Source organism: Choloepus didactylus, chromosome 1, assembly GCF_015220235.1.
Source record: "Choloepus didactylus isolate mChoDid1 chromosome 1, mChoDid1.pri, whole genome shotgun sequence".
Classification (NCBI taxonomy): Eukaryota; Metazoa; Chordata; class Mammalia; order Pilosa; family Megalonychidae; genus Choloepus; species Choloepus didactylus.
The window spans coordinates 8,087,605-8,108,050 of record NC_051307.1 but is presented as its reverse complement, the minus strand read 5'-3'; the positions used below and the strand labels follow the sequence as shown (position 1 = coordinate 8,108,050).

Here is a 20,446-nt window from a genome sequence, read left to right as displayed (position 1 = left end):
TGACGGTGGCTCAGCGAGGCTGGAGCTCAGTGTTGGTGTGGTGCCCGGGCGCTTGACAATGGCTCCGCTGCAGCAGGCTGGGCGAAGGTGAGGGGTTTAAAGTTCAGGGGTTTAAAGTTCAGGGGTTTAAAGTTCATGGGTTTAAAGTTCAGGGGTTCAGAGAAGCTGGAACTCGAGGTGAGAGCGATGTTCAGGTGATTGAGAAGGGCCTCGCGGTCGGCGGGTTGACCGGTGGCGTTGAGGTCGCGGAGGGTTGGCTGTCATCTTGGAGTGGGGGGCATCAGAGGTGGCGAGTCGCTGATACTGGATTTGCACGAACGAGGAAAAAATGGCATCTGTTTGTTTTCTTACAAGCTGGACAATTTTGCGTATGATGCAGGGTCCTAAGATGAGAGCTAGAATAATTATTAATAGGGGGCCAAGAAAAGGAAGGATGTATGGGAGGATGGGAGTGAAAAAACTGGACCAATAATTGGTGGCTTCACGATCTCTTTTACGCTTTTCCAGTCCCTCTCGGACCCTTCTCAGGCTGTCCTCGACGAGACCTGTGGAATTGGCATAAACACAGCACTCTTCTCCTAGGGCAGCGCAGAGGCCTCCTTCTTTGAGGAGGAGAAGGTCAAGACCTCGGCGGTTTTGGAGCACGACTTCAGAGAGGGAATTGACAGAATTTTTTAGATGGTAAATAGCGTTTTGTAAGTGACGAATGTCCTCGTCAACAGCCGCCCTGAGGTGAGTTAGGGCGGAGCCTTAACTGGCTAACGCAGCGATTCCGGTGCCAGCGCCGGCAAGACCTAGGAGGGAGGCAATTGTAAGGACGGTGATGGGCTCTCGCTTTTGCAGAAGGGTGCAGTTCTTTCCAGACGGAGGAAGAAGTCTTCTTCGCTGTGGTATAAGACCCTAGGGATAAGGACAATTAGGAGGCAAGTTTCGCTGATGATATTTGTGCTGAGACAGGGGGTAAGTCCTGTAGAGGAACAGAGCCATTGGGAGGAATTATGAGGAATGAGAAATTTTGCCGAGCTACTGGGAGATGAGTAGCTGGCACAGGCAGTGAGGTCGGGAGAGTTACTGGAGCGAGGGCGGACGCACTTTCCTGTATAGGAGACTGAATGAAAGGTCAGGGGGACTGCAGAGGTATTCCAATTGCATTCCGAGGGGCTGTCTTCTGTACTTTCTGAAAAGGAGAGGTTGGAGGCAACGGGCTCGTACAGTGAGGAAGAGGTGGAGAGGCAGAGCCAGCAGGAGGAGGTAAAATTGGGGTTGGAGGAGTTCACTGAGGCAAAGGCGGCTTGGATGAGGCTGAGGAGGGGAGAGGAATAACGAGAAGGGGGGTAGAAAAGGTTGGGGTGGTGGGGTTGGCGACGCGTTGTTTGTAGCTGAGGTGCGGTTTCCGGATGCGCTGCTTGTACTTGAAGTGCGGCTGGAGGGCTGTGGAAAAAGGGGGTTAATGACTTTATTGGGACCAATGCCAGAGGGTGTTTTTAAAGCAGTATTTTGGCATGGTTGGTTTACAGCCTTCTTTTTTATTAGAATAAGTGATTTTCGGTCGGTTCCTTTCTCATAGATTCTGAAGCCTCAAGTTTGACTGAGTAAACAGGAGGGATTAGTGGGGAGCTGCACTGTAAGATTAAGATGTGTGCAGGATTCTTTACTTTCTTGGCCGAGCCAGTTAACAGTAGGGAGTTTGCACCCTGTAGGGGTCCACTTTAGGGTAAGGTAATGATTAGGAACAGGAGGCTTCCAATTAGTGGCTAATGTTTCACACCCCCAGTATGCACAGTAGTACTCGTTGGGGGAATTACAGTACGATTTTCCAGGATTTGAGGATGGGCACATGTAATATTGGGCCTGGGGATCACTTACCTTTTGAGTGCAGGTTTCTTCGACTCTGGAGACAAAGGTGGCGAAAAGCTTACTCGGCTCCTGGAAGAGCTTGGTAAATTTGTTAGGTCGACGGGCAGAGCAATTGGCAAACGCGCGTAAGGCGATGCTCTGAGGACAGTCCAGAAGGCAGCAGGGGCATTAATATAAGCAGACGCATTTAGAAACGCTCCAGTGCCCAAATAGGCTTCGGGGGGATGATAGACTCCAATGGCTGCGTCTTGCTCACTTTGCTTAGCTGCTTCTGCCTGGAAGTGAGCACGCCAGTCAACAAACTGGCCGGGGTTAAAAATTGAACGGGCAAGCGAGGCCCAGTCTTGGGGGATGCAATAGTCCATGCCGAGATCCTGCAGTATTTGGGAAGCATATGGGCTACCTAACCCGTCCTCCTTGACGGCCTTGCGAAGCTGCTTGATAGTATCTAAGTCAATGGGATACCAGTCATGCGGCCTCTGTGGGGTGGGGGCAAGGTTAAGAGGAAAACAGCGAAAAGCACGAGAGAAAGGAGGACACGCTTGCAGAGGACTTGGCGCGGGAGTGGGGGTAGGGGGAGCGTTGCCCCAAGGGTTGCCTTGAGGTGTAGAAGGCAGCCAGGGGTTGTTAGTCGGCAGGGTGGAAGGAGCGGCGGCAGCTGCCGGTAGCGGCTCCGAGGGGGAGCTCGCCGGAGGGAGAGGCGGGAGTGGGAGGCCCCAAGCGTCGCAAGATGGCGGCGCGGTAGGCGTGGCTAAGACACAAGATGGTGGATCAGCCCCGCCCTGTGAAAGGGTGGGGTTCAAGGCATAAGATGGTGGACTAGCTCCGCCCTGTGAAAGGGCGGGGTAAAGCGCATGCGGTTTCCGGTCCAGCTTAGGGCTGATGTCATCGCCGGAGCATTTCCTCCCCTCGATGGAAGAAGAAGGAGGAAGTTCGCCATCTTGGCGTGGCGCAGTGTTATTTTGCTTTTTGGGAGTCACCTCGAGCGCGTTGTTAATCTGCTCGACTAAGGACTCCGTGTCCGAGTCATGATTTGAATTAGTATCGCTATCTGAGTCTGTTGGCTGGGATGATAGGGCCTCTTTGGATTTAACGGGGCCTCTATCAGGGGGGAGGGAGCCTTGAAGGCAGGAGCGGATGGTTATTAAGGTGGGGAGCAAGCCGGGAGGGAAACGCTTGCTCTCATGTTCCATGGCATTAGTGACTCGATCAATAAGGCGATCATAAGTAACAGGGTCCCAAAGATGACAAGTGGTGAGCCATGGGTTAAAGGGCAGCAGGAGATCCCAGTATATCTGCAGCTGCCGGACAGACACTTTACAGCTATGCGTGTCTAGGAGACCCGCCAGAGCACGAACTTGAGGTGCCTGACATGTAGATATACGATTACCCATAGCTGAGGGGAGAGGAGGGGGAGTTGTTCCCGAGCCGGGCCGGCCGGCTGGCAGGGAGGAGAAGGAGGAGTTGTTTATCGAGCAAAGAGAATGAGATAAACTGTGGCTGCAAGGCCGAAGGAGACGGCGAAAGCAGAAAGCAGTGCCCTTTGGCAACGAGAGCAGTCAGGGGGGGCAGTTGCAAAGAGGCACACGGCACCAAATGAGGAAATAAAGATACAAAGAACTACAGCAAAGTAATGGAGGGGAAGAGGGAGAGTGTTAGGAGGAACGGGGGTCATAGAAGTGCGCATACAAGAGGACGAAGAGAGCGTGGGGGGAAGGGAGGAGTTCCTACTGGATGAAGAGAGCGTGGGGGAAGGGAGGAGCGGCTTCGGAGCAAGGAACCTCCCACGGCTCCGGAAGCGGCGAGGGAGAGGCGGCCCTTACCTTGCAGGCGAGGAAACGGGAAGCTGGAGGGGCGTCCGGGCGAGCGAGTGACCTGCCAAACTGTCGTGTGGAGACGTTCCTCACACGGGGCACCAGTTGCGGTCGGGGTTACTGCTTCTAGGGGGAGTGGCGGCCGGTAGCCGAGCCCTCAGCTCTCGGGGCTGCTTAAAGGTTACCGGCGGCGGGGGCTCTTTCCCGGAGGCGAGGGCGAGGCGGAGGACGTTGGCCAGAGTCCTCGGCGAGAGGCGTGCAAGGAGGGCGGCGATAAGGACAAAAACACTCTTCATCCAGTAGGGGTATGCGCCAAAGAGATTTATTCAGGGGTGATTACAGGTTATATAGGCTGGTAAGAGGGGCAGGGCTGGAAAGGAGGTGAAGTAGCCTAAAATGGCAATATTGAAGGGAGAGGGGCTAGGATTGGTTCTGAGAGGATTCAGGAGCCGTTGCAGCGGGCGGGGGTTGTTCTGGCCACGGTGCATGCGCACTGGCGGTGGCAGGAGTGGCCTTGGCACCAGGGAGCGAGTGGGTAAGATAAGGAAGTGGGGAAAGGGCAGTTGGGAGAAAGGCGGTTTCCTCCGGCAAGCCTCCCCTGCCAGTGGCATTTTGGGTGAGGAAAAGGGAGCTGCCTTGACCTCGCTCCTCAGGCTCGGGGGGGCTGCAGAGGGCACTCACGCCCGTACCTACTACCCTCCCCAGGGGGTGATATCAAGTCCCCTGGCCCAGGCCTGGTAAGTCGAGGCACAAGCTCAGTCCCCGCAATTCTTTCCCTGTCTCTGAGTGATCTCAAGGCTCTCAGGAAGTCTAAATTAGATTTTATTACTCATAAAAAAGTTAAAGATGCTTGTCTTACAGAATAAAGTGTAAGATTTTCTAGATGAGAGATGAAACAGTGATTTTTGAGGTGTCTTATCCAGCTTTTTCAAATTGTTGGAAATTTTAGAAGTCTTGAAGGCAGAAATATAGTGAGAAGTTTGAAAAATAAATATTTAAAATTTTAATTTTAGAATAGTGAACAAACTTTAAAAACATCTTGTAAGCATATTTGTAAATGAGCCTTCAAAGTAAATTACCAGCCACTAAAATTTACTCCTTAAAATGTTGTCAGTCAATTTTTAAATTTAAAAACTTATTTTGAGTTACAGTAAAATGTTAAGAAAATACAATACTCTTACTTTAAGATAAAAATGACAACCAGAAGTCTTGTCAATGAATAGAAAAGAATTTTAATTTTTCTAAATACTAAGTCTAACATTCACCATGCTGTTTAGCTCATTCTAATAATTTCATGTGATTGTAGGGAAGAAACTTAATTTGAGAAACATATTCACAAAGTTAAATAATTTAAAGATAAAATAGGCATACATAGCTCTGATATTTTGGGAATCAGAATTTCACAATTTTTCTTGTTTTGTTTTTAAAGAAATACCTTAAGTTGTTGTTGAAGGTGTTTTACTTCCATTTGCAGAGCCTTTGTAGCTGACTGAGCTGCTAATGTCTTCCGATTCTCAATCGCCAACTGCCGACTAAAGGCTTTACTGTTCATCCTCAGTTGTTTTTCCAAGCTCTGAAAACAGTATATATTTCAACAATTCTGGAACCAATGTAGCATTATTAAAAACTTAAATTATAACAAAACTAACTACATTTATGAAAATAATAAAATTTCAATATAATTTTAGTGAATGGCTTGGATAGAGGATATATATCAGAATTAAGTCCAACAACAAGCCAAAAAGTCCCAGATCCCAACTCTAGAGAATAAATATCATATGTGTCGAGTCTGATACTTTTTAAATACTCTGGAATTTGATAAAAATTTTGGACAAATCCTAAAACTCAATAAATATAATTCAGTGTCATACTTTAAAAGTAACCTAAGCAGCTCTGTCAAAATTAGATATCCTACCCCTTACCTTTCATGTTGTATTCTTTAAAAACTTTTCAAGCCTCTCAGTGAAGGGACATTTCTGCATCAACGCAGGCCTCCTGGCACAGTTATATCCAGATAATGGAGACTAAAAGTTACAAAGACTCACCCTTTTGCATCCACAGAGATGAATTATAAAACATCGAAATGCCCAGTTTAGCTCAATAGCCATCTATACACAGAACTCACTGTGGCACAGAATGACAACTATTTTATTGAGACCTGTCTGATCCAGACTTTGACAAATGCTTTGACCAAAACTTTTTACATAGAGTGAGTTTCCCCTCATTATAACATTAATATTTTCTCATTAAAGAAAATTGGAAAACATGGCAAACTAAAAGGATGAAATTATCACTAAACATCCCACTCCCTAAAATATTAACACTAAACAACAACAAAAAACACACCCTAAATATTTTGACCCACAAAACATTTTCCTTCCACCAAATGCCCTACAACCAAATAGCAATTTCCCATCAACCAAGTCCTTCTGTCAGCCAAGAAAAAAGTTAATTAGTTCTTAAAAATTTTTTGGGGGTTTGTCTATAGATATTAAAACATGAACTACTTAAACATTTATATGTTCAAAATGTAAGTGAGATAAAAATACATTTACTTTTACATGATATATGCTAAGATGGTTTCAATATTACCTAAGAGGCCAGATAATATAACTTTGGTATACTATTTATAAGAGTTAAAACCAAGATTGTTCATTATTTTCTGTAGCTCACATACCCATTCTACATAAGAAAAGTCTCTTTACAATAGAGCAGATTTTACTAACAGAAGAAATGACTGAGATAAAAAGATGGCTGAAATGCATAATTCTTTATTATTTCAATATCATAGGAAATACTTGCCTTTCACCATCAGGTATTAAGAATTAAACAGTAAATAAATTCCATTTTATGTTTATGTCCTTAGAGGTCAAAAACTAGTGTAGAATATAGGTGGGCAAATTAAGAGATCATCTCTTATATTATAATCCCCAAGCTTTTGACAACCATGAACCATTGAAAAAAAAATCAATCCTTTCAACTCTCAAAGTATTTTAATTCCTTTTCCCTCCATCTTTACAAGGACATTACCTTGAAAAAATTCCTTTTTCAAAATATTAAAAATGGACAAAAGTGGTGAGGGAGGATAAAAGGAAAAGGACTGAACAGATACACCCTTTAGGTTTTTAGGGATGTGGCCTTTTAATAAAGTTTGAAGTAGAGGATTGATTTCTAAGAAAGCTTTTGCTCAACTTTTAGCACAGGAAAACATTCCCCCAATACTTGTCACTGTGCTTAGACAACGACCATTTCCAAGTAAACTAACCAAGCTCACCGGACAACAGAAAGGACATTTCCAGGTCTGAGCTTTTTCTGCCTCTCCTTCAACCATCCAATACACCTTACCCCAAACCCTTAGACAAAATCCTTAGTTAGTGTGGCTGAGCAATGTAGTTTGTGGTCTTCATTATGGAGAGGGCAGTTATGATTAATGTGCACCATTAATTTTGGAAACTTAAAATTTCTAGGCCTCTGAAATACAGACCTGTATTCTTTTGTCATTTGCCTCCATTTTTGTCATAAGAATAGACAATCTTTGTGTAAGTTCTTCCCTCTCTGCAAGATTTTTGTCTTCAGAAAGTTTCTGCAGTGCCTGTAAGGCATCTTTAGTCCTCAACAACTCACTGTCGGCCTCTCTAAGTTTCCTAGACACAGCTCTTTCCTTTTCCTGGGATTTCCTAAGTAGCTGCCTTACATTTTTTACTTCATTCTGATGTTTAACCATTATTTGTGGGAGATTATTTTGTGAATTCTCATATTTTCCTATCGCTTTCAAGTGTCTAAACTGAAGTTGTTTCAAAAACTGGTTTTCTATGATGGTGGCTTCCAATTTTCGACGTATATCAGCTAATTCATTTTTTAGTTCTTTGATTTTATGAAGCCTTGCTGACATTATGCGATGAGCCATAGCATCTCTTCTTTGGGTAATCATATTGATTTGAGAATTAAAGAATGATGCATTCCAGTTGTGCTTTTTTTCAGCTGCAATTTCCTTATTGCCTGTGTAAGCAGATAATCCAGTTTATTACTAGTAATACACAGAGATATGCGAATATGCACATATTGTACCTCCCCCCATGCACATACACATAACGCACATACCTAAGTGTAACTAAGGGAAAAAAAAACTAGCACTTAATGAATACCCATGCTTTAGACTAGGTACTGCATATATAGATATCTCATTTAATGCAATTCATTAAGGTCAGCAGTATTTCCAGTTTATATCTGGAGATTTTAAGTTATTTGTTCAAGTTAACACAGCCATGAAGTGGCATGGAATGGTCTGAAAACCAGGACTTTTTTGACTCTACAACCTGTGCTAATTGCTAAAATTTACTAAGTGCTTACCATATGTTAGGCATTGAACAAATGCTTTATATAATTATCTGATGTCATCCTTCCAACAATGTGTTGAGGCAATTAGAATGTAACAGTAGAGCCCTAAGTGAAAATCTCGTCTATTCAAAATGATCCTGAAAAATCCATTAAACTCCTTATATAGTATTTAGATATTTGATCTCTTGGTAAATCCAACATAGTCACCTCCGTTACTCTGGCTCAGCACTAAATGAAATAGTTGGCATGTGTTCAGGGATCTATTGATAAACAAAAAGGTATCTAAACAATATTGCACTTAGCACCAAGCTTACATAATTGAATCTGAGTATGTTAAATGTATGTGTAACATCACTGTACTATTATTGTGTTTTAAAGATGAGCAAATTGATGCTTAGAGATGTCCCTTGTGAATGGGTACAGAGCTAATAAGTGGGGAGAGAGAATCCAGGTCTTTGTGCCTGTGCTTACTGCCACCTCCCTGTGTGTGCAAGTTTGTATGATATACACGCATGTATATTTGTGTCACCTATGTATGTGAACAAGTGTACATATTAGGATATATATCTTCTGAGAAAGAAAGATTGAAGCTGGAGTCTAAAATCCAAAAAATCTGGTCCTGATCCTGGAGAGAGAAGGGTACCTGGTGGCCAGTGTCACCGAAGCCCTAACCTCAACCTGTTGGCCCAAGTGTGAACACACTGGAACATGGGACAGCAGGTTTGGTACAAGGGTGGTGGGAAAGGCAACTCTGCCTGTGATAGAAACGATGAACCAATACAGAGGATGTTTCCTAGGGAAAAAGCATTTGAGCCTTGAGCATAACAGACCATACAGTACAATCACAATATCAGCATCACATCAATAACTGATGGGCTGTCTTTGTGAATTTGCCTTCAAAGGTGTTTATATTCCCACTAGGAACAACAACTTAGCAGGGGCTATGGTAGAACACCTGAATAGTTTAGAACAGGCTTTTGGGCACTGAAAATTGGAAAGCAAAGCAGGGAAGCCTCTGGAACACCTACAAGAGGCTTGTGAAGAGGTGTCTGTGGTTATGCTGAGGCCACAAGTTTTAATACCCAGGACACTGCCTAGGAAATCCTAGTCTCAGGCAGTGTGCGTGGGGCTGGTTTAGGACAGGAGACGGCAGGGGCTGACATGTTCTAGGTGTGTCCAGCATGACCGACTTCTTGATCCCCAACTTGTAATGTCTTACAACGCTTGGGTGACCTGACCCTGGAGGAGAGAGGGATTTCCTTGAGACTAGCATGATGAGGAGTGGTGGGTTCCATGAGCAGTGGAGACTTACTCCCCATCCCATGCTGTACTCAAGGAAGTGACAAGAGGGCCGAGTCAGCATGAGAGGGTGCCTGGGGACTAAACGCTACAGCCTTTGGCATTGGTCAAGGCCTCTGGAGTTAAGATATGCACAGCGGGCACGGTTAGTTTACAAGGAGGAAGTGCTAGCCTTTTAATCATCACACAAGCCTGGACCAGGAACACATAAGGGATGAAGACGAAAGAATGAAGACCAGAGGCCCTTTCCCAAGTGTTCTTGTCTGTGTAAGGTCCCCTATACTCCTTCTAATCCCCAAACAGGCCTGAGATTGAATTTCTTATCTACCCTAGTGAGTGGGTGGTTGGGACAGGCTGAGCCAGATTTGATTCAGAAATGTAAATATACCACTCAAATTCATGTTAACATACATCATGCATGCTTACAGAATTATAAAAGTTATGGCAAGTTGAAATAGGGTTAATCTTTAATGATTTTGTATCTCATTATCTAAACCACACATAGTAAGGATGGTATAATTTACAATTTCTATCAGTAAGGCAGATTTAGCTGACTGATTAAACTACTTAGGGCACCACTGAGCCAAAACACTCACTCAAATTAACTTGCCTTAATTCACCAAAAGTATAGACGTTTAAGTCCATAGTTACCCCCACAGACATTTCAAATAACTTACAATGAAACCTGCCCTTCCGAACAGTCCTAAGAATGTCCCCACACTCACCACTTCAGCAGCAAACTCGCCCTGCCTCAGCCCGTCTTCGTTCCGCTGGCCCATCTGCCAGGCAGGCCCTGCGCCTCTCCCCCCCTCCCCTCACACCTCTGTTGTCCTCCTGTTCCCCTTCCGTTTCCTTCCCTTTCTCCTCCCCTCTCCTGGTCATTTTCCCTCCATGCCCTTGATCTGGTTCTGCTCCTTGTCCTTAGCTACCTTTCCACTTGCTCGTGCTGGCCCTGCCCGTGGCCAGGTTCTCTTCCGGGTCTACACTGCATTTCACCTTAGAAGAGTCAGACTCACTTCCTCTGAGGACCAGGGCCTTTCCAAGGAAGGGCCTACCCTTTCTGTTCTCCGGAGTCCCTGTGGTTAGTCTGTTGGAGCAGGTGTCTCTTCAGTACTACCTTAGGTCCTCTACCTACACCCGACCAAAGACAACAGGGACATTCAAAGGGCAAAAGGTGACCCTAGCAGGCAAATGCATTAAAAGGACTATTTTTGGTATACTAATGTTTTGAATGACCATCACATGTATCAGTTGATAATTTTGGTATTATACTGATAAAGCAACACACCAAGGAAGCAATTTTCTTAATGGATATGTAATTGAAAGAGTCCTTTCTACAAAAGGAGGAAATAACCAATTTTTGAAAATCAGCTGTAGAATTAGTGTTTGCTATTTTAAATGATTTAATAAACCTCCACTATTTGACCACAGCAAAAATCCTATCAAATTGAAGCCCAAGAATTCTCATTTCATCCTCATAATTTTTCTCCATGAAATACTTTTTGCCATAACATTTGCTTTCATCTGTTTGCTAAAACTGGAGTAGAAAATAACCTGATGTTACTATTTCTTAGTGAATTTTGCATCTGTGTTGGAGGTTCCTAATCCAATGTTCCTAGACTTTGAGAAGTTGCTGCACTGGTGAAAACATTAAGTTTTTTACTTAAGGTTAGAATTCTATTACCCCAGAGTAGAGCAAATTACTTGCAGATTAAAATTCTCTGGCAAACACTTACCAAACATGAACAATACGGGAGCAAAAGAATAAAAGAATGAACTAAGGAGGCGGGGCAAGATGGCGGACTGGTGAGCTGCATGTTTTAGTTACTCCTCCAGGAAAGTAGGTAGAAAGCCAGGAACTGCGTGGACTGGACACCACAGAGCAATCTGACTTTGGGCATACTTCATACAACACTCATGAAAACGTGGAACTGCTGAGATCAGCGAAATCTGTAAGTTTTTGCGGCCAGGGGACCCGCGCCCCTCCCTGCCAGGCTCAGTCCCGGGGGAGGAGGGGCTGTCAGCTCCGGGAAGGAGAAGGGAGAACTGCAGTGGCAGCCCTTATCGGAAACTCATTCTACTGATTCAAACTCCAACAATAGATAGACTGAGACCAGACACCAGAGAATCTGAGAGCAGCCAGCCCAGCAGAGAGGAGACAGGCATAGAAAAAAAACAACACGAAAAACTCCAAAATAAAAGCGGAGGATTTTTGGAGTTCTGGTGAACATAGAAAGGGGAAGGGCAGAGCTCAGGCCCTGAGGCTCATATGCAAATCCCGAAGAAAAGCTGATCTCTCTGCCCTGTGGACCTTTCCTTAATGGCCCTAATTGCTTTGTCTCTTAGCATTTCAATAACCCATTAGATCTGTGAGGAAGGCCCTTTTTTTTTTTTTTTTTTTTTTTAAATCCTTTTTTCTTTTTGTAAAACAATTACTCTAAGAAGCCCAATACAGGAAGCTTCAAAGACTTGCAATTTGGGCAGGTCAAGACAAGAGCAGAACTAAGAGAGCTCTGAGACAAAAGGCAATAATCCAGTGGCAGAGAAAATTCACTAAACACTATAACTTCCCAAGGAAAGGGGGGTGTCCGCTCACAGCCATCATCCTGGTGGACAGGAAACACTCCTGCCCATCGCCAGCCCCATAGCCCAGAGCTGCCACAGACAACCCAGTGTGACGGAAGTGCTTCAAATAACAGGCACACACCACAAAACTGGGCATGGACATTAGCCTTCCCTGCAACCTCAGCTGATTGTCCCAGAGTTGGGAAGGTGGAGCAGTGTGAGTTAACAAAGCCCCATTCAGCCATCATTTCAGCAGACTGGGAGCCTCCCTACACAGCCCAGCAGCCCAGAACTGCCCTGGGGGGACGGCACTCACCTGTGACATAGCACAGTCACCCCTCAACAGAGGACCAGGGGATGCACAGCCTGGAAGAGGGGCCCACTTGCAAGTCTCAGGAGCCATACGCCAATACCAAGGAATTGTGGGTCAGTGGCAGAGACAAACTGTGGCAGGACTGAACTGAAGGATTAGACTATTACAGCAGCTTTAAAACTCTTGGATCACCAGGGAGATTTGATTGTTAGAGCCACCCCCCCCCCTCCCTGACTGCCCAGAAACACGCCCCATATACAGAGCGGGCAACACCAACTACACACGCAAGCTTGGTACACCAACTGGACCCCACAAGGCTCACTCCCCCACTCACCACAAAGGCTAAGCAGGGGAGAACTGGCTTGTGGAGAACAGGTGGCTCGTGGACGCCACCTGCTGGTTAGTTAGAGGAAGTGTACTCCACGAAGCTGTAGATCTGATAAATTAGAGATAAGGACTTCAACTGGTCTACAAATCCTAAAAGAACCCTATCAAGTTCAGCAAATGCCAAGAGGCCAAAAACAACAGAAAATTATAAAGCATATGAAAAAACCAGACGATATGGATAACCCAAGCCCAAGCACCCAAATCAAAAGATCAGAAGAGACACAGCACCTAGAGCAGCTACTCAAAGAACTAAAGATGAACAATGAGACCATAGTACAGGATACAAAGGATATCAAGAAGACCCTAGAAGAGCATAAAGAAGACATTGCAAGACTAAATAAAAAAAAATGGATGATCTTATGGAAATTAAAGAAACTGTTGAACAAATTAAAAAGATTCTGGACACTCATAGTACAAGACTAGAGGAAGGTGAACAACGAATCAGTGACCTGGAAGATGACAGAATGGAAAATGAAAGCATAAAAGAAAGAATGGGGAAAAAAACTGAAAAAAATCGAAATGGACCTCAGGGATATGATAGATAATATAAAACGTCCTAATATAAGACTCATTGGTGTTCCAGAAGGGGAAGAAAAGGGTAAAGGTCTAGGAAGAGTATTCAAAGAAATAGTTGGGGAAAACTTCCCAAATCTTCTAAACAACATAAATACACAAATCGTAAATGCTCAGCGAACTCCAAATAGAATAAATCCAAATAAACCCACTCCGAGACATATTCTGATCACACTGTCAAACACGGAAGAGAAGGAGCAAGTTCTGAAAGCAGCAAGAGAAAAGCAATTCACCACATATACAGGAAACAGGATAAGACTAAGTAGTGACTACTCAGCAGCCACCATGGAGGCAAGAAGGCAGTGGCACGATATATTTAAAATTCTGAGTGAGAAAAATTTCCAACCAAGAATACTTTATCCAGCAAAGCTCTCCTTCAAATTTGAGGGAGAGCTTAAATTTTTCACAGACAAACAAATGTTGAGAGAATTTGCTAACAAGAGACCTGCCCTACTGGAGATACTAAAGGGAGCCCTACAGACAGAAAAACAAAGAAAGGACAGAGAGACTTGGAGAAAGGTTCAGTACTAAAGAGATTCAGTATGGGTACAATAAAGGTTATTAATAGAGAGAGGGGAAAAATATGACAAACATAAACCAAAGGAAAAGATGGCTGATTCAAGACATGCCTTCACGGTTATAACATTGAATGTAAATGGATTAAACTCCCCAATTAAAAGATATAGATTTGCAGAATGGATCAAAAAAAATGAACCATCAATATGTTGCATACAAGAGACTCATCTTAGACACAGGGACACAAAGAAACTGAAAGTGAAAGGATGGAAAAAAATATTTCATGCAAGCTACAGCCAAAAGAAAGCAGGTGTAGCAATATTAATCTCAGATACAATAGACTTTAAATGCAGGGATGTTTTGAGAGACAAAGAAGGCCACTACATACTAATAAAAGGGGCAATTCAACAAGAAGAAATAACAATCATAAATGTTTATGCACCCAATCAAGGTGCCACAAAATACATGAGAGAAACACTGGCAAAACTAAAGGAAGCAATTGATGTTTCCACAATAATTGTGGGAGACTTCAACACATCACTCTCTCCTATAGATAGATCAACCAGACAGAAGACCAATAAGGAAATTGAAACCCTAACCAATCTGATAAATGAATTAGATTTAACAGACATATACAGGACATTACATCCCAAATCACCAGGATACACATACTTTTCTAGTGCTCACGGAACTTTCTCCAGAATAGATCATATGCTGGGACATAAAACAAGCCTCAATAAATTTAAAAAGATTGAAATTATTCAAAGCACATTCTCTGACCACAATGGAATACAATTAGAAGTCAATAACCATCAGAGACTTAGAAAATTCACAAATACCTGGAGGTTAAACAACACACTCCTAAACAATCAGTGGGTTAAAGAAGAAATAGCAAGAGAAATTGCTAAATATATAGAGACGAATGAAAATGAGAACACAACATACCAAAACTTATGGGATGCAGCAAAAGCAGTGCTGAGGGGGAAATTTATAGCACTAAACGCATATATTAAAAAGGAAGAAAGAGCCAAAATCAAAGAACTAACGGATCAACTGAAGAAGCTAGAAAATGAACAGCAAACCAATCCTAAACCAAGTACAAGAAAAGAAATAACAAGGATTAAAGCAGAAATAAATGACATAGAGAACAAAAAAACAATAGAGAGGATAAATATCACCAAAAGTTGGTTCTTTGAGAAGATCAACAAGATTGACAAGCCCCTAGCTAGACTGACAAAATCAAAAAGAGAGAAGACCCATATAAACAAAATAATGAATGAAAAAGGTGACATAACTGCAGATCCTGAAGAAATTAAAAAAATTATAAGAGGATACTATGAACAACTGTATGGCAACAAACTGGATAATGTAGAGGAAATGGACAATTTCCTGGAAACATATGAACAACCTAGACTGACCAGAGAAGAAACAGAAGACCTCAACCAACCCATCACAAGCAAAGAGATCCAGTCAGTCATCAAAAATCTTCCCACAAATAAATGCCCAGGGCCAGATGGCTTCACAGGGGAATTCTACCAAACTTTCCAGAAAGAACTGACACCAATCTTACTCAAACTCTTTCAAAACATTGAAGAAAATGCAACACTACCTAACTCATTTTATGAAGCTAACATCAATCTAATACCAAAACCAGGCAAAGATGCTACAAAAAAGGAAAACTACCGGCCAATCTCCCTAATGAATATAGATGCAAAAATCCTCAACAAAATACTTGCAAATCGAATCCAAAGACACATTTAAAAAATCATACACCATGACCAAGTGGGGTTTATTCCAGGCATGCAAGGATGGTTCAACATAAGAAAATCAATCAATGTATTACAACACATTAAAAATTCAAAAGGGAAAAATTAAACGATCATCTCAATAGATGCTGAAAAAGCATCTGACAAAATCCAACATCCATTTTTGATAAAAACACTTCAAAAGGTAGGAATTGAAGGAAACTTCCTCAATATGATAAACAGCATATATGAAAAACCCACAGCCAGCACAGTACTCAATGGTGAGAGACTGAAAGCCTTCCCTCTAAGATAAGGAACAAGACAAGGATGCCCGCTGTCACCACTGTTATTCAACATTGTGCTGGAAGTGCTAGCCAGGGCAATCCGGCAAGACAAAGAAATAAAAGGCATCCAAATTGGAAAAGAAGAAGTAAAACTGTCATTGTTTGCAGACGATATGATCTTATATCTGGAAAACCCTGAGAAATCGACGATACAGCTACTAGAGCTAATAAACAAATTTAGCAAAGTAGTGGGATACAAGATTAATGCACATAAGTCAGTAATGTTTCTATATGCTAGAAATGAACAAACTGAAGAGACACTCAAGAAAAAGATACCATTTTCAATAGCAACTAAAAAAATCAAGTACCTAGGAATAAACTTAACCAAAGATGTAAAAGACCTATACAAAGAAAACTACATAACTCTACTAAAAGAAATAGAAGGGGACCTTACAAGATGGAAAAATATTCCATGTTCATGGATAGGAAGGCTAAATGTCATTAAGATGTCAGTTCTACCCAAACTCATCTACAGATTCAATGCAATCCCAATCAAAATTCCAACAACCTACTTTGCAGACTTGGAAAAGCTAGTTATCAAATTTATCTGGAAAGGGAAGATGCCTCGAATTGCTAAAGACACTCTAAAACAGAAAAACGAAGTGGGAGGACTTACACTCCCTGACTTTGCAGCTTATTATAAAGCCACAGTTGCCAAAACAGCATGGTACTGGCACAAAGATAGACATATAGATCAATGGAATTGAATTGAGAATTCCGAGATAGACCCTCAGACCTATGGCCGACTGATCTTTGATAAGGCCCCCAAAGTCACTGAACTGAGTCATAATGGTCTTTTCAACAAATGGGGCTGGGAGAGGTGGATATCCATATCCAAAAGAATGAAAGAGGACCCCTACCTCACACCCTACACAAAAATTAACTCAAAATGGATGAAAGATCTCAATATAAAAGAAAGTACCATAAAACTCCTAGAAGATAATGTAGGAAAACATCTTCAAGACCTTGTATTAGGCGGCCACTTCCTAGACTTTACACCCAAAGCACAAGCAACAAAAGAAAAAATAGATAAATGGGAACTCCTCAAGCTTAGAAGTTTCTGTACCTCAAAGGAATTTGTCAAAAAGGTAAAGAGGCAGCCAACTCAATGGGAAAAAATTTTTGGAAACCATGTATCTGACAAAAGACTGATATCTTGCATACATAAAGAAATCCTACAACTCAATGACAGTAGTACAGACAGCCCAATTATAAAATGGGCAAAAATAGGAAAAGACAGTTCTGTGAAGAGGAAATACAAATGGCCAAGAAACACATGAAAAATTGTTCAGCTTCACTAGCTATTAGAGAGATGCAAATTAAGACCACAATGAGATACCATCTCACACCGATTAGAATGGCTGCCATTAAACAAACAGGAAACTACAAATGCTGGAGGGGATGTGGAGAAATTGGAACTCTCATTCATTGTTGGTGGGACTGTATAATGGTTCAGCCACTCTGGAAGTCAGTCTGGCAGTTCCTTAGAAAACTAGATATAGAGTTACCATTCGATCCAGTGATTGCATTTCTCGGTATGTAGCCAGAAGATCGGAAAGCAGTGACACGAACAGATATCTGCACGCAATGTTCATAGCAGCATTATTCACAATTGCCAAGAGATGGAAACAACCCAAATGTCCTTCAACAGATGAGTGGATAAAGAAAATGTGGCATATACACACGATGGAATACTACACGGCAGTAAGAAGGAACGATCTCGTGAAACATATGACAACATGGATGAACCTTGAAGACATAATGCTGAGCGAAATAAGCCAGGCACAAAAAGAGAAATATTATATGCTACCACTAATGTGAACTTTGAAAAATGTAAAACAAATGGTTTATAATGTAGAATGTAGGGGAACTAGCAATAGAGAGCAATTAAGGAAGGGGGAACAATAATCCAAGAAGAACAGATAAGCTATTTAGTGTTCTGGGGATGCCCAGGAATGACTATGGTCTGTTAATTTCTGATGGATATAGTAGGAACAAGTTCACAGCAATGTTCCTATATTAGGTAACTTTCTTGGGGTAAAGTAGGAACATGTTGGAAGTTAAGCAGTTACCTTAGGTTAGTTGTCTCTTTCTTACTCTGTTGTTATGGTCTCTTTGAAATGTTCTTTTATTGTATGTTTTTTTTTTTTTAATTTTTTTTTTCATACAGTTGATTTAAAAAAGAAAAACAAGGAAAAAAATATGTAGTGCCTCCTTGAGGAGCCTGTGGAGAATGCAGGGGTATTGGCCTACCCCACCTCGATGGTTGCTAACATGACCACAGACATAGGGGACTGGTGGTTTGATGGGTTGAGCCCTCTACCATAGGTTTTACCCTTGGGAAGACGGTTGTTGCAAAGGAGACGCTAGGCCTCCCTATAATTGTGCCTAAGAGCCTCCTCCCGAATGCCTCTTTGTTGATCAGATGTGGCCCTCTCTCTCTAGCTAAGCCAACTTGAAAGGTGAAATCACTGCCCTCCCCACTATGTGGGATCAGACACCCAGGGGAGTGAATCTCCCCGGCAACGTGGAATATGACTCCCAGAGAGGAATGTAGACCTGGCATCGTGGGAAGGAGAACATCTTCTTGACCAAAAGGGGGATGTGAAAGGAGATGAAATAAGCTTCAGTGGCAGAGAGATTCCAAAAGGAGCCGAGAGGTCACTCTGGTGGGCACTCTTACGCACACTTTAGACAACCCTTTTTAGGTTCTAAAGAATTGGGGTAGCTGGTGGTGGATACCTTAAACTATCAAACTACAACCCAGAACCCATGAATCTCGAAGACAATTGTATAAAAATGTAGCTTATGAGGGGTGACAATGGGATTGGGAAAGCCATAAGGACCCACACTCCATTTTGTCTAGTTTATGGATGGATGAGTAGAAAAACAGGAGAAGGAAAAAAACAGACAAAGGTACCCGGTGTTCTTTTTTGCTTCAATTGCTCTTTTTCACTTTAATTATTATTCTTGTTATTTTTCTGTGTGTGCTAATGAAGGTGTCAGGGATTGATTTAGGTGATGAATGTAGAACTATGTAATTGTACTGTGAACAATCGAATGTATGATTTGTTTTGTATGACTGCATGGTATGTGAATATATCTCAATAAAATGAAGATAAAAAAAAAAGAATGAACTAAGGAAATACTTTATCATTCTGTACAAAGCTTGATGTGCAATGAGTGTTTTAAGTTCATCATACAAGGATCCCTCATGGATATATAAAATTTGTGTGAAAGATGCATCCAAGGTTTATTTAAAATATTTTCAGATTTCTAATATACAAAAGAATATCCAAGTCAGAGTGAACTTTTTACTCTTTCAGATAAAGGAATTAGGATCCTAGTCTGTTGTGAAGTGAATGGATTAATTTAGGCTGCTTCCAATTTATGAACAGGTATCTTACATAAAGGACTCAATAAATATCTGTAGAACAAATAAGTGAGGAATCAATTATAGAAAAAATTAAAAGTTGTTTAGAATTCAAAATGAGGTTAGTTTCTCAAATAAATAGTTTTATAAATACTAATTGCCTCTTGAAAGCAATCAATATAAATGTAGTGCACAGAGCCATAATCCCTTATCAAAACTCCCTGGGAGTAGACTGTTCCTGAATTTTAAGGGTTTTATTTTTAGTACATGTATGGTATTTTATCTAGTAGGGTCTAAGGCAGCATGTTTAAATCAAAAACTAATTTTGTAGTGAAATGTATGACTATTCATACCAAGTAAAATAAAGATGAGTCTCATGTCAGTACAAGTCAGGTTTTTGTTGCCAAATCAGTTTTGGTGCAAACATATGAAAAGGTTGGGCTTTCAGAGCTTTGGGAATTTCCAGTGTGGATAAGGGATCGTGCAGCTGTGGTACAATAGAACCTAACCAGGATGTTGTTCCATTGTGATAATCTCCCAAGTGAAGACATCTTCAAACAGAGTCCCACCCTGGGTAAATGTGACAGTGGTGAATAGGTGGGTCTTACAAATAGTTGGCTCCTGACAAGTATTTGCTGACTGTTGACTGAGGGCAGTTCTGATGTCAGAGTCAAAAAGAGTTCCTGGCTACAGCAGCCATGAACACACTGGAATGTTTATAAACCCAGGATTGCCTAAAATGGGAGGAAATAACCACAGTCTGGGCAGAGAGGCAGGGAGATCAAAGATGGCTGAGGTTAATTCACATTTGGATGGTTAGGAATTGATGGTGTTGGTGCTTTTAAAATCTACAATGAAACGACATTATTAACAGCCTTTTGAATCATCTCTGTTTCAAAAGACTGTCTCTGCCAATATGCCTCACCAGTATTGGGGACCAACTTCTCGGGCTGCTGACACAAGGATTTACATTTCATTGGCCATTCAAACCTTGGTTCTTCAGTTGAGACGAAAGGCAAGAAGCCACTGAAATCCAAGTGTGGCAGTCCTCTGTAACAAGGCCACCTGTTAACTAAAAATGGAACTACCTCACTAGTAGGCTCCAGAAGGGGAAGTCAGTGCAAGAGGGCTGGGCTTTACACTTGAAGCCTAACTCGCTGTTGTTTTATAATTATGCTTAATTTCTCTATTTCCTAATTCTTTCTATAGAAGTTGACCTATGATATACACAATATAGAAAAACAATAAAACCAAATATGGAACACTTCAAATCCTATTGCATTAAGTAATAATTATAACCAGAAATTCAGGCTTAGTTGGGA

At 42.1% G+C, this 20,446-nt stretch overlaps 1 protein-coding gene across 7 annotated transcripts in view; it reads right to left on the bottom strand.

The window, feature by feature from the left end:
• The window catches only part of LCA5L (lebercilin LCA5 like), a 59,548-nt gene that overhangs the window by 21,973 nt on the left and 17,129 nt on the right, over positions 1-20,446 (bottom strand). For 5 of the 7 annotated variants that reach the window (XM_037831492.1, XM_037831491.1, XM_037831502.1 and 2 more), the window contains 2 exons: positions 7,156-7,670; positions 5,107-5,244 (listed from right to left, as the gene is read on the bottom strand). In XM_037831492.1, the coding sequence (XP_037687420.1) occupies positions 5,107-5,244; positions 7,156-7,670 (653 nt within the window). Of the gene's footprint in view, positions 1-4,403; positions 4,625-5,106; positions 5,245-7,155; positions 7,671-20,446 lie in introns of those variants that run through there. The other 2 variants (XM_037831498.1, XM_037831495.1) reach the window with 2 other exon arrangements.